Source organism: Podarcis cretensis, assembly GCF_951804945.1.
Source record: "Podarcis cretensis genome assembly, chromosome: 3".
NCBI lineage: Eukaryota > Metazoa > Chordata > Lepidosauria > Squamata > Lacertidae > Podarcis > Podarcis cretensis.
This window is the reverse complement of record NC_137172.1, coordinates 4,279,416-4,294,573: the sequence shown is the minus strand read 5'-3', so window position 1 is coordinate 4,294,573 and position 15,158 is coordinate 4,279,416. Positions and strand designations below refer to the sequence as shown.

Below are 15,158 nucleotides of genomic sequence, written 5' to 3'. Positions count from 1 at the left end.
ATCCCTTATTTTCGAGGCTGCTGGTGCCTTATTTTCAAATCTGTAAGTTGACAGCTATGTGTCCTTCCACAGTAGGGACATAGGTTTCCGGGTGGGAGTTGATCACGGTGAGGGTTTGCCAAGTGTGCCTTCCTCTTAGCATGTTTCTCCCTTGCGTCCTGAATTCGAGTGTCTTCAAAGCCCATGACACCTTTAAACCTCTTTTGTTGACCACCAGCATTACGCTTTCCAAGAGGCAGATTTCTACATTATGTCCTGGCAACCCTCCACTGTTGGAATTACTTCCTTTTCTTTTCCTTTCCCCTTTCCTGCTCTTCCAGAAATACCACCAGCTGCGTATCAAGATCCTGGGAGACTGCTACTACTGCATCTGCGGTCTGCCTGATTACCGTGAAGACCATGCCGTCTGTTCTATCCTGATGGGCCTTGCTATGGTGGAGGCGATTTCGTAAGCGTTCCTATTAATACATTTATTTATCTGGTTTTCAAATTAACATTTTACAATCACAAACATACATCATAAAAACAAGATCCCGAAGAATCCCCTGGACTTCTCTCCTCCCCTTTGTGGGTCCTATTATTAATCATTTTTTTTAATGAATATTTATTAGGATTTTCGATAACAAAACATAGCAAAACATAAACAAAAAATAACAAAAAAATACAAAAGTACAAAACTTAAAAACCATTAAAAACACATAAAATTTCAATTGCTTATTTTCATTTACCTTCTTTCTCAGACCTCCTCACACCTCCCCTTCTTGTATTCCAATTTAAATTGTTACCTCAGCAAGTCCTTATTACTTATTTCTCAACTTTCACTTAATAATTTATTTTAGCATGTTGTTGTTTTACTTTTCCTCTTTCTTCCATTTCCTCAGTTTATTTTTGCAAACCTTATTTTTATTTCATTTTAACCATTCTAAAAACCAGTTTTAACTTATCCAAACTTAAACATCAATACTTATACATCATTACTCCTTCTTGAACATATTTCCTAAAGTCGACCAAAATTTCCCTTCCACAGCTTTCCCAACTTCCATACAAATAACAAAGCAAATTAAAACAAAGCAAATTATACTTATATACCCTTTGGATTCCCAGACTCCCCCGCCCCTTTCCCGGTTTCAGTCCCCAACGAGTGTTCATCAGTCTAATATACTGTTTAGCCTGGAGATCTCACGTCCGAGGCTTTTAAATCTCTTTCAGTTCCTCTCTGCCGGCCTTTTTGATAGTCCTTAATGTTGAACCCCAAATCTCGGAGGGGCTCCAGCCCAACAGGATCCATGTTTTTTCCAACCAGTCCTCCATACTTAAAAGTAAAACCTATGGGGTACTCCAAATCTTATTTCATCTTCCTTTCAAACCCAAATGTCCCCAAAGCTCCAACTTCCACCTTGGTCAAGTTTGTAATCCTTAGGTCTTCAGATCCCCACATGAGGAGATCTCTCAGTTTTGCACTCTCCAAGTCAGACCAGACTTTCCACTTCAATTTTTTGTTCTCCTTTGTTGCCTTCATGTCAGGCCACAAATTGTAGCTCTCCTTTAACGTCTGCAAGATTTCAGCTCCTCCTTCCTTTTCTTCAGAGGCAACATATATCTCTTTCTTCATATTTTCATGGCTCTCAAATTTCTCTATTTGTTCAATTGTATAAGCTTCCTGCTTCAAATCCTTATCAGCTTCAACAATGTTATTTACTGCCAATACCAAAGTGTTGGCACTTGTAGTCAAAACATCGGTTTGGTCTTGTAACTTTCCCAAGAGAACAAGTATTCTATCCAATTCAGTCTGAGTTTTACCTCCTCCAGCCATTCTTGTAATGTCCCTAAACCCCCTCTAGGGGGGTTTTGGTTCCTTAATGTCTTTCAGTTCAAATCTAATAATCAAGTTAGTTTGTATCAGCCTTCCCTTATTTTCAAAAAATTGTAACAAATATAACCAGCAGAAGCTACAGAAACAAAGTTCCCTTTTTCCTTTCCTTTTGACAGCTAATTTGACAGCTGTCAAACTCTTCAATACTTCATCCACAGGCTCTCTCGCGGGACGCCCCTGGGTCCGGGGGGGGGGGGGTAAAACTTTAGCTCCCAAAGTTAATCTTTTATCCTCCGGTAAAGTTCTTATAGTGTCAAGTCATGAAGGTTAAAGACTTTTAGAAAAAGAAAAAATTCCCTCGACCTTAGATAGCAGGTGCTTTGCTTTAAAATATTTACAAAGGGGGGGGGGCGGACTTCCTTTTTGACCCTTCCCCGCTCGTTCCTGATTCAAGAATTTTTTTTCTTTAAATTCCAAATTCCAGGTTACTCACGGGTTATTACTTTAAAGTCCAATTGTTCCAAGGAAAAAGTCAGCGCTTCTCCGACAATGGCTTGCGGCTTCGCTCCGCAGAAGGAGCAGTCTACGCACAGCACCGCGCCGCACCCCGTCCCCGTTCCAGAGCTTTTAAAAAGGCTCCTTCGCAGATTGGGGGAGGGGCGCAAATGGTGCCCGCCGAGTCACCACGCTCACAGGCATCTACGCCTGTGATTTTTAAGGGTCCCCGCGTCGCCACCGCGGACAAGACCCGATCCTGCGGAGCCGATTCCCTCCGGAGCTCGGAGGGAATCCGCCATTAGTCGATGGCGCTAACCCAGAAGTCCCTTTTCCCTATTATAAATCATTTCCTCCTGCATCTTTTATAATAATAGTCCGAATCTTTCACATCTCCGTTATATCCAAAGTTCATCATTAAACTACAAGCGTTATTCAAATCCTACTAACAATTTTAACTGTTTACAATGGTTTTTAAGGTAAATTGTGAATTTTCCCCATTCCTATTTAAAATTCTGGTCTTCCTGATTTCTGATTCTTCCGGTCATTTTTGCCATTTTGGCATAATCCTTCGACTATTTCGTAAGCAATTCCTGCCTGCTGTTCCAGTATTTTTGTGGCTCTTAACTCTTGCCATTTTCCATCCACGGCTTCCTTCCTTTCTCTGGAAGGAGTGTTGGTATTTCACGAGTGGGATCCGGAGGCATGCTGGAATGTTAGGCTGGCCCAATCAAAGCACATTTGAAGGCTCTATCACACCATCCCAACAAATCCACTTCTTTCTTTTCTTTTAATAAGCTTTTTTACTGTTTGGAAAGTGGTGGCTAAGTGCAGGGAAAAGTGTGGGATGAACGGAGGAGTGGTGGGAAGACATCTGACATTCCACCCCACAAGGTGGAATGCAAGATGAACACACGTTATGTTGTTATGTTATGTTTATATGCCATCTTCCAGCCCAAAGGGCTCCCAAGGTGAATCTCAGGAATAAACACACAAATGCAATAATGATGCAAATGGTACACGTTCAAAACATTCCAAGAGTAGTTTTTAAAAACCACACACATCCTTGTTCCTGCCAGAAAGGCAAAGGACATTCCCTGCAAAAGTGTTGAGAAGGCAAGGATACTTAAGCAACATCTTTGTCTTACAAGCCCTCGATGCTTCCAGCAGACTCTGACCTACAGACATTTGGTTATCCCCATAACCACATCAGCATGAATGCTCAATAAAGACCAGGTGTAATCTGTTAGAATTCCTGCTCCATGATTGCAGTCATGGGATTGTTGTCTTTCACATGACGGTGTATGTTTTGACTCCACAGAGTGGGAAGTGATGGAGACAGGATGTTTGTGTTACTGTGTTCCGTGAAGTGGGACTATTGTCCTTTTTCTCTTTGCTGTCTGATGCTAGAGAGAGAGGGAGTCATGTTGCAGTGCTCCGTGTGTGTTTATATGTAAATAAAGTAGATTACCCAAAATGCTGAGTTGTTAAGCAAACTGCGAAGACTCTGCGGATCCCTAAGTGTGCTGATGTCTGTTGGCATCGGTCGCTTTGATGTCCGGGCAGGAGAAAGTGTTTGAAGCTCCCGAATGATCGACCAAGAGGGAGAGAACATGCCAGTCAGGCATGTGTCTCTGCCAGGGTCCTACTCGAGTGTAGGACGAGCTCCTGACAAAGCCTCTGCCTAAGCTTTGCGAAAGCAAAGCCGGATGAATGCTCAGTAAACAGGTCATGGACCTGGAATAGCTCAGCCGGTAGAGCATGAGACTAGATGACCCTATGTGGGAATGTTGAAGGTGGTAGGAGAGGATAGATTGTTTATTAATATCTTTCCTAACTTGCACTAACAAGTTTCTTCACTTAGCAGGGTGCATTCCCCTTCTTACGCAGCAGAAAGCTGGTTGCAAACTCATGTGAGTTTCTTAAGACAACTAGCAATTCAGTCTGGCTGGTCCAGATTGAGCTATGTTCTAATCTTCCTGGTAAGACACCACAGTCCTATTCATAAGTAACAAAAATTAGTTTTACTCGCAATCAGGCAGAGCACAGTGTGATCTCTGAAGGCAGGCTTTAGGCTTAAAGTTACAAACATGTACAAATAGGTCTACCCCATATGGGAGATAGCCTGGGGAACTGCTGTGGGAGCCAGAAGTACAGTCCAGGTGATGCAGGAAGCAGGCAGGACGAACAGGAAGGTCAAAAAGAGGAAGGTAGCAGTGTGATTTTGCCTTTTACCAGGTCTAGAAAGGTCACGCCCACCTACTAGTCACATGCAAGAGGAAGGATGCTGCAGGGCAGGAGGAACAGGAAGTTTCGACTGGCTGGACCAAACATTCCCTTGCATGCCACTCTAGGAAAACAAGGAATGTTGTACTTGACTGCTCCCAGTGGATTACATCCCACACCCTCGTGGTCCCTTCAGCTCTATGATTTGGAGGAATCATTTCTCCCTTCCTTCCTTCCTTCCTTCCTTCCTTCCTTCCTTCCTTCCTTCCTTCCTTCCACAAAGATCCATTGGTGAGATGGTTCTCCTGGGGCACTTTTCCTGCTCTTTCCTGAAATCTGTGGGATCAGAGATTTGCAGCCCCAAATTTGGCTGCTTCCTCTGGTGTGTACGGATCTCCCAGAGGCTTGGACTTGCCTGTAATATTTCTCTGATGGGTTAGGATCTTTGGGCCACCTCCCTGCCCTTCCCTGCCTTCCTTGAACTAAGCAAGTATTCTTCCTTCCCTGACTCAAGCCAGGATTCTAGCACCTTGTGGTTCTTCTCCTAAAGAGAGGGCCCAAATGCAACTCTCCAGGGCTCTCTACGTGGCCCTTGGGACAATCACCAGGCCCCTCTCCCCAGGTCACACACTGCCCCTTGCTCACCTGGAGGGAGCAGAGAAAGGGATGTGTGAATGTAAGAGTAGAAACTAGCCTCCTAAGGGGAAAAAATGGCATTTGTCGCTCCACCCACTTTTGTCTCTCACTCCAGACATTGGCATGTGGCTCCCACAAAGTTTGTCCAGAAGGGAATGCTGCCCCCAGGCCAAAATGGTTCCTCTTATTAACGCCTGGCTGCTTCTGAGCTGTGAGCTTTTATATGAGCTGGAGACCTTTCTCGACAGATCTTCTTTCCACCCACAGAGTTTATCACTAAACAATCTCCCTCTCCCGCTAATTATTCCTCCTCATTTTTCTAAAACAAAACTTGGTCTCAGGGACAGAAAGCTCTTAATGTTTATGGAAAATTACCAGGGGATAGCAGTGAAAGCTGGCTTAGTAGCTCGTTTATAGAAACAAGGGACAGTCGTTTAAATTCCAGGCGTGCAAGATGGGAGAGAGGAGTGGTGGGCTGCTCAGCTCTGTTTTTTGGAAACTCAGATCTGATGTTTGGTGGCAACATCTCATACCCCTTGTCCAGAATCTAATAGAGATGTCTTCTTAAGGACACAGTATAAACCTGCTAGATCGGTCATTGGCCCATCGAGTCCAGCATCCTATTCTCACAGTGGCAACACTCTTCTCTCAACTGAGTTTCAGAAGCCTTGCTTCCTCCAGCTGTAGAGGTACAGCAGAGCCCTCCTGGCTAGGAGCCATCGATAGCCCTTTCCTCCTCCATGGATTTGTGGCCATCCCTGCCTCTTGGGGGAATGAGTTAGATGTGCCTCTTGAGGCCTGCTGCGCAAGTTTCCAAACTTTTGGCTCAAAGTCATTTTTTAAAAGTCAAACACGAGGGTTGTGTGTTTTTCCTATTAAGCGCAATGATTTTTCTTCTTCTAATCATCATTATCTCTCTCTCTCTTTCTCTATCATCTATCTATCTGTCTAATCACTCTCTCATCTATATCTATCTATCATCTATCTATCTATCTATCTATCATCTATCTATCTATCTATCTATCTATCTATCTATCATCTATCTATCTATCATCTATCATCTATCATCTTATCTCTATCTCTCTATCTTCTTTCTTTCTTTCTTTCTTTCTTTCTTTCTTTCTTTCTTTCTTTCTACAGTGGTGCCTCGCAAGACGAAAAGAATCCGTTCCGCGAGTCTCTTCGTCTTGCGGTTTTTTCGTCTTGCGAAGCACGCCTATTAGCGGCAAAGCGGCTAAGCGGCTATTAGTGGCTTAGCGGCTTAGAAAAAGGGGGGGAAAGCGAAAAAAATCGCAAGACTCGCAAGACTCACAAGACGTTTTCGTCTTGCGAAGCAAGCCCATAGAGAAATTCGTCTTGCGAAGCGCCTCGAAAAACGGAAAACCCTTTTGTCTAGCGGGTTTTTCGTCTTGCGAGGCATTCGTCTTGCGGGGCACCACTGTATTTCTATCTATCTATCTATCTATCATCTATCTATCTATCTATCTACCTACCTACTTAAGTATCTATCATCTATCATCTGTAATAATATATAACAATAATTTATTATTTCTACCCTGCCCATCTGGCTGAGCTTCCCCAGCCACTCTGGGCGGCTTCCAACAAAATATTAAAATACTGTAATACATCAAACATTAAAAGCTTCCCTAAACAGGGCCGCCTTCAGATGTCTTCTAAAAGTCTGGTAGTTGTTCTTCTCTTTGACATTTGGTGGGAGGGTGTTCCACAGGGCGGGTGCCACTACTGAGAAGGCCCTCTGCCTGCTTCCCTGTAACTTGGCTTCTCGCAGTGAGGGAACCGCCAGAAGGCCCTTGGAGCTGGACCTCAGTGTCTGGGTAGAACGATCTATCTGTCATCTACCTACCTACCTACCTACGTATCTATCTATCTGTCTATCTATCTATCTGTATATCTGTTTATATCCCTATCAGCTGCCCTTCACCCTAATTTCCCAGAGCAGGTTCCAGCATTATAACCATATTAACCAAGACAACAAGAACACACCAACAGCATACAAATCAATATGGCTAACTTGATCCAACAGCCAACCTACCTCCCGCAACACACACGTAAACAAGCCTCACTGCAGTCAGCTGAAGGCAAGTAACCATGCCCTGGGGCCCCCAACCTCTCTCACTAAAAGCTAATAAATGAAAAGAAAGAGAGCCTATCGATGCGATGCTGACACACAAACCTTGCACATACACTATGGAAAAGAGGGCAAGTTTGCCACCCCCTTCTCTTCTCCCTATACCTTATATTGTATACAACATTTAAAGTGGGACGCAGGTGGCGCTGTGGGTTAAAGCCTCAGCGCCTAGGGCTTGCCGATCGAAAGGTCGGCGGTTCGAATCCCTGCGGCGGGGTGCGCTCCCGCTGCTCGGTCCCAGCGCCTGCCAACCTAGCAGTTCGAAAGCACCTCCGGGTGCAAGTAGATAAATAGGGACCGCTTACCAGCAGGAAGGTAAACGGCGTTTCCGTGTGCGGCTCTGGCTCTGGCTCTGGCTCTGGCCAGAGCAGCGATGTCACGCTGGCCACGTGACCCGGAAGTGTCTCCGGACAGCGCTGGCCCCTGGCCTCTTAAGTGAGATGGGCGCACAACCCCAGAGTCTGTCAAGACTGGCCCGTACGGGCAGGGGTACCTTTACCTTTACCTTTTATTGAATAGAACTGTACAAAGGACTTCATGATCTGAAAAGAGAGACAAAGTGTGTTGTTGTTGTTGTTAATGATTATTATTTGAATTTATATACTGCCCTATACCCGGAGGTCTCAGGGCAGTTCACATAACAAAACCAAAATATGAAACCACAAAATATACAATCAAAATAAAAACACCCCCCCCCAATAAACCCCCCACATTTTAAAAGGATAGGGGATTTTGGTAACCTAAGAAAATCTAATAAAAAGCATATTGACAACAATTTAAAGCAACTTGCCTTTGAAACTTTTAAAAGTGTACAGGCGAAGCAGCCAAAGGAATGATAAGGTAAAGGTAAAGGTACCCCTGCCCGTACGGGCCAGTCTTGACAGACTCTGGGGTTGTGCGCCCATCTCACTTAAGAGGCCAGGGGCCAGCGCTGTCCGGAAACACTTCCGGGTCACGTGGCCAGCGTGACATCGCTGCTCTGGCCAGAGCCAGAGCCGCACACGGAAACGCCGTTTACCTTCCCGCTGGTAAGCGGTCCCTATTTATCTACTTGCACCCGGAGGTGCTTTCGAACTGCTAGGTTGGCAGGTGCTGGGACTGAGCGGCGGGAGCGCACCCCGCCGCAGGGATTCGAACCGCTGACCTTTCGATCGGCAAGCCCTAGGCGCTGAGGCTTTAACCCACAGCGCCACCTGCGTCCCAAAAGGAATGATAAACAGATAATAATAAATTATAAATTTTATTTATATCCCGCCCTCCCCAGCCGAAGCCGGGCTCAGGGCGGCTAACAACAATAAAATAATACAACATGCTCGGTGGTTGTCTGTGAGCTGCTGGGGGCAGATTTTTGTTTCTCAAGAACTGAATTACTGTATTTTTCGCTCTATAACACGCACCCGACCATAACACGCATGTAGTTTTTAGAGGAGGAAAATCCGTAGGCATGCCACCCGTAGGCATTCCCTCCATAACACGCACAGACATTTCCCCTTACTTTCTAGGAGGAAAAAAGTGAGTGTTATGGTGCAAAAAATACGGTATGTGTTCGTTGTCATCATGGGCTCCTTCTTCACCAGGTACGTCCGAGAGAAGACCAAAACAGACGTGGACATGCGCGTGGGGGTCCACAGTGGCACCGTCCTGGGCGGGGTCCTTGGCCAGAAGCGCTGGCAGTACGATGTGTGGTCCACAGACGTGACGGTGGCAAATAAGATGGAGGCCGGCGGCATCCCAGGGTGAGAGCCTTCTGGGGCGATGTCCTGTGTCTGGGCTGGGAACCATTCCAGCATCTTAGGCTTGCTAAGATGTCTAAGACTGAATCAGATAAGTGCTGGAGATGCAATGAGGTTGAGGGGTATGTTCTTTCATATGTGGTGGACTTGTAAAGGGGTAAAGAGTATTGGGAGACAATTCATAATGAATTGAAAAAAATGTTTAAAAGCACTTTTCCAAAAAAAACAACGACCAGAGTCCTTTTCGTTGGGGATAATTCACACGGAAAAATATTTCCCCAAGTGTCTGAAAAGGTTATTTATGTGTGCCATTACTGCAGCCCGTGTTTTGCTAGCCCCAAAATGGAAAACGAGCAAAGTCCCAACCAAAGAAGAATGGCAACTTAAACTGATGGAATATGCTCAGCTTGTGGACCTAACATATAGAATAAGAGAACAAGGAGAACATACGTTTAAAAAAGATTGGAAAATGTTTATTAAATATATGGGGGGAAATTGTGTATATTTTTAAAAGTTGATAGCATTAAGAAAATTCAACAGTGTAGATAAGTTTTGATGGATGTAATAATGGAATACTAAATGGTTTAAAGGTAAAGGTAGAGGACCACTGGACATTAAATCTAGTCCAAGGTGACTCTGGGGTTGTGGCGCTCATCTCACTTTACTGGCCGAAGGAGCCGGCGTTTGTCCGCAGACAGTTTTTCCGGGTCATGTGGCCAGCAGGACTAAGCCGCTTCTGGCGAACAAGAGCAGCGCATGGAAACGCCGTTTACCTTCCTGCCAGAGCGGTACCTATTTATCTACTTGCACTTTGACGTGCTTTCGAACTGCTAGGTTGGCAGGAGCAGGGATCAAGCAACGGGAGCTCACCCCGTCACGGGGATTCGAACTGCCGACTTTCTGATTGGCAAGCCCTAGGCTCTGTGGTTTTGTTTATGTAAAATACGCAGGGATTTATGACATGCAAAATGAACCATGGAAAGAGAAGAAGGGAAATATTTTAAGGTTGTTTAAATGAATACTCTAAATTGTGAAACAGAAAATTTATATATATATGGAAATCATTCCAGCAGGCGAGAAAGAAGAGAGGACAAAAGAAATAGGAAATACAGAGAGAATCGTGTTTATTTTCATTAACAGCCATTGTGGTCTAGTGGGTTGGACAGCAGAAACCCCCCAGGTTTAAACCCCCAGCTATGACATCCACTGGGTGACCTTGGGCCAGTCATCTTAACCTACCTCCAAAACTTGTTGCAAGCAGACTATTTTTTTGGGGGGGGGACTTTTTTGGGGGACAACTATAGCCAAATGAAAGCTATAGTTCTCATTTACCTGCTGCAACCACCCCACAAAGCTAAAAGCACAGAGTCGGAAGGATTACCATATTTTTCGCTCTATAAGACCACACCAGACCACAAGACGCACCTAGTTTTTGGAGGAGGAAAACAAGAAAAAAAATATTCTGAAGCCAGAACAACTGTGCAGTGAAAGCAGCAATCCCTCTTGCTGTTCTGGCTTCTGGGATAGCTGCGCAGCCTTCATTCGCTCCATAAGACGCACACACATTTCCCCTTACTTTTTAGAAGGGAAAAAGTGAGTCTTATAGAGCAAAAAATACGGTAATCTGCAGGATATTAAGAATTTTACTGGTTCAGGTATTTAGCAGGAAGACCAGACCTCTCACCCCATTCTGCCTGTGCAGGAGAATGAGCTGCAGCGAGGAGGATTTGAATAATAGGCAAGGGAAGGAGAATAAATTGTTGTAAAATAAGTTGTAATACAATAGAAAATAAACGGCAGTTACGGCGGCAGGTCAAGGAAGACAACAGGAACATTGTGGACGTAAGGAGGGGAAGTCAAAATGTAAGAAATTATTCACTGAAAGTGAATTGAATAATTGAATAAGTTTTGTGTCAAAAGCTAATAAAATATATTTTTTCAAAAAGAAGGCAAGGCGAGGAGGAGAACGCAACATACAGATACACGGGTTTTTGTTTTTTCAAATCTTTTTTAATTAAATTTTCCAAATTTTAAAACAAACATATCATCAAACATAAAAAGAAAACATCCAAAGAACAAACAAACAAACAAACATCCTAACTATAGAAATTCCGCTTTTGTTAACATTGTTAGATGACTTCCTCGACTCCCCCTGGCTGAGTTTCCATATAAATCATTGCAGCAGTTTTCCAAAACTAATTTTACATAAAATTTACTTAGTCCAATTAACATCTTTCTTTCTTTTCATTTTAACTTTTATCCATAGTATTCTACAACATCACATATTTAAATCCTAGGTCGATTTGATACTCGCAAGTAATTCTATTTAAGTTATCTTAACATATTTAACTAAATAGTCTTTAAATTTCTTCCATTCCTCTTGATACTCCTCCTCCTTCTGGTCGCGGACTCTTCCGGTCAGGTCGGCTAGCTCTGAAAAGTCCATCATTTTCATCTGCCATTCCTCCACTGTTGGTACTTCTTGTGATTTCCAATTTTTGGCCAGCAAAATTCTAGCAGCAGTTGTGGCATACAAAAACAATCTAACATCTATCTTGGGCAGTTCCAAACCTTTTAAAAAAAAAAAAAAATATTTATTGAGATTTTTTAAATACAAAAATGCAAAAATAATAAACACTAAGACATGTATCATAGCATATTTTCAGAGCTTCTTTGGACTCCCTCACGTCCCCCGCTCCCACTTGCATCATTATAAAACTTTTTCCAGCAATTTATCAACTTATTTACATTCTTAAATCTCATTCATTTAATTTAGTCTAATAATTCTCCAAAGAAATTATATTTTCCTCAATCTCATTTATCAACCAGATTACGTCTAGTTTAGTGGTGCTCAATTGTTTATGATCTGGCATCCTTCTTAACATCCATCCAAACCTATTATTCCAAGTAGAATGCCTCTGGTTTCTTAATAAATGTAGATTTCAACATTTTTTCAATTCATTATAAATCTTTTCCCAGAAGTCTTTCACCTTGGGACAAGCCCACCACATATGGTAAAAAGTACAGTGGTGCCTCGCAAGACGAAATTAATTCGTTCTGCGAGTTTTTTCGTCTTGCGATTTTTTCGTCTTGCGAAGCACAGATTTTGGAAAAGCTTCAAAAATCACCAAAGTCTTCAAAAACCTCAAAAAAGGCTACCACACCGCGTGCTATGAGTTGCTCCTCGAAGTCAAGTTGCAACTGCACCCCCTGAATGCACGGTTTTAAGAAAAAGGAAACAAACTTGCAAGAAAAAGGAAACAAACTTGCAAGACGTTTTCGTCTTGCGAAGCAAGCCCATAGGGAAATCCATCTTGCGAAGCAACTCAAAAAACGAAAAACTCTTTCGTCTTGCGAGTTTTTCGTCTTACGAGGCATTCGTCTTGCGAGGTGCCACTGTACCTTCTTTTTCTTTACATTTCCAACATAGATTATCACTCTTATGATAAATCTTTGCTAGTTTTACAGGGGTTAAGTACCATCTATACATCATTTTCAGATACATGGTGTTTTTTTTTTACCGCTTCCCCATTATACCGTATTTTTCGCTTTATAAGATGCACCAGACCACAAGATGCACCTAGTTTTTGGAGGAGGATAACAAGAAAAAAAAAAATTCTGAATCTCACAAGCCAGAACAGCAAGAGGGATCACTGTGCAGTGAAAGCAGCAATCCCTCTTGCTGTTCTGGCTTCTGGGATAGCTGCGCAGCCTGCGTTCGCTCCATACGACGCACACACATTTCCCCTTACTTTTTAGGAGGGAAAAAGTGAGTCTTATAGAGCAAAAAATATGGTATGTGGAACGTGTTGTTTTGCACGTTGGTCTTCTGTGCTGGCTCTAGAACAGGGGTGAAGAACTGTGTTTCTCTGGACTACAACTCCTATCGCCTGTGACCATTGGCCATGCTGGCAGGGGCTGATGGGATCTGGAGTGCAGCAACCTCTGGAGGCCTCTGGCTCCCCAGCTCTTGCGCTGGGGCTGTTTACTCGGCCGTGTTTCCCCCTCCCTCCTTGCAGTTGCTACGAAGCACAAATAAATGTGTGCTCGTAAGCTGTCAGAAATTGTTGCTTCGGGGCAAGGATCAGGCCAGAGAGTGAAACGCAGCCAGCCGAGAAGCAAAAAGGAGCTAATGAATGTTCATCATTCCGAGAGGGTCAATGGCGAGGGCCTTTCGTGTGTCTGCTTTGGAGGCAAAGGGGCTTGGCTATTAATAGCGCTATCTGGGCTTTATTTAGAAATTGCAGTACCACCCCCACAGCCCTGAAATGCTAAAGGACTGGCCAGCTGTGGCTTCTGTGAAGGCTGGATTTGGGGAGTTCTGTTGCAGCATCACTGCTTGACAGCTAAAAAGTAAAATGATGGAGCTGAGCATAGGAGCTGGTTAGATTACGTCCTCCTCCTCTCCTTTTGTTAACCTACGTGGCACTATTTCAGAGCTGGAGACTGTGTGCCATCCAGGTGTTTATCCTATTCAATTCCTTTACGTATTAACAATGAACTGTGTCCAGTTCTGGGCGCCACAATTTAAGGAGGATATCGACAAGCTGGAAAGTTGGGCAGACAAGGGCAGCTGAGATGATAATAATACAGTGGTACCTCGGGTTACATACACTTCAGGTTACATATGCTTCAGGTTACAGACTCCGCTAACCCTGAAATAGTACCCCGGCTTAAGAACTTTGCTTCAGGATGAGAACAGAAATCGTTCTCTGGCGGTGCAGCGGCAGCGGGAGGCCCCATTAGCTAAAGTGGTGCTTCAGGTTAAGAACAGTTTCAGGTTAAGAACGGACCTCTGGAACGAATTAAGTACTTAACCTGAGGTACCATTCTAATAATAATTTTTTTTTTTTTATACCCCGCCCTCCCCAGCCAGAGCAGGGCTCAGGGCGGCTAACACCGGTAAAATCACAGTAAAAACATAATAGGGGGGGGGGGAACCAATTTAAAATACAGGTTAGAATGCAATTTAAAATGCAGCCTCATTTTAAAAGTAGCCCATAGATCAAAACCATAAGGGGAGGGAAACAGAAGGGTCAGACTGAGTCCAAACCAAAGGCCAGGCGGAACAGCTCTGTCTTGCAGGCCCTGCGGAAAGATGTCAAGTCCTGCAGATCCCCAGTCTCTTGTGACAGAGCGTTCCACCAAGTTGGGGCCAGTACTGAAAAGGCCCTGGCCCTAGTTGAGACCAATCTAACCACCTTGCGACTTGGGACCTCCAAAGTGTTGTTATTTGTGGACCTTAAGGTCCTCTGCGGGGCATACCAGGAGAAGGGTCTGGAAAGCAAGCTTTATGAGGAACGGTTGAGGGAATCGGGGATGTTTAGCCTGGAAAAGAGGAGACTGAGAGGAGATTGGAGAGCCATCTTCAAATATCTTAAGGACTGTCACATGGTAGAGGGAGTAAACTGCTCCGGAGGGTCGGACCCAAACCAATGGATTCAAGTTACAATAAAAGAGAGCCCAACTAAACGTCAGGAAGAACTTTCTGATGGTAAGAGCTGTTTGACAACCGACAATAGGTTGGGTGGCCACCTGTCATGGATGCCTTAGTTGAGATTCCTGCATTGCAAGGGGTTAGACTAGATGACTCTGGGGGTCCCTTCGAACTCTACAGTTCTGTGATTCTTTGAATTTTTGTATACCACAATTTCATTAAAAAACAGACAGACATCAAAGCAGTTTACAACTGTAATACAACTCCTATCAGCACCGGCCACCCATGGCCAAGGGATGATGGGATTTGTAGTCCAACGACATCTAGAGTACCACAGAGGTTCCCCAGCCACGCTCTGGCTTTTCCTGCAGTTCCCCCCTTCCGTTATCTCTGACCTCTGTCCTTGGCAATGACCGCCTTGCTTTTGATGTGGCCCTTGCAGGCGTGTGCACATTTCTCAGAGCACCATGGACTGCCTGAAGGGCGAGTTTGAGGTGGAGCCGGGAGACGGCGGGGCCCGCTGCGAATACCTGAAGGAGAAGGGGATCGTCACCTACCTCATAGTGGTGACCAACAAGCCGCTCAAGAACGGGATCAACGGTGTGGTGAGTGTTCTTGGCCCACAGGGACAGATGTCCCATTTGCCCAACGTTAGGGCTGGCACCGCAT

General features: G+C 44.3%; 1 protein-coding gene across 1 annotated transcript in view; it reads left to right on the top strand.

Moving 5' to 3' along the window:
- ADCY3 (adenylate cyclase 3) overlaps positions 1–15,158 on the top strand; it is a 109,727-nt gene that overhangs the window by 69,976 nt on the left and 24,593 nt on the right. Inside the window, exons 6-8 of the mRNA XM_079968514.1 lie at positions 321–448; positions 8,897–9,055; positions 14,932–15,094. Of these exons, the coding sequence (XP_079824640.1) occupies positions 321–448; positions 8,897–9,055; positions 14,932–15,094 (450 nt within the window). The remainder of the gene's footprint in view (positions 1–320; positions 449–8,896; positions 9,056–14,931; positions 15,095–15,158) is intronic.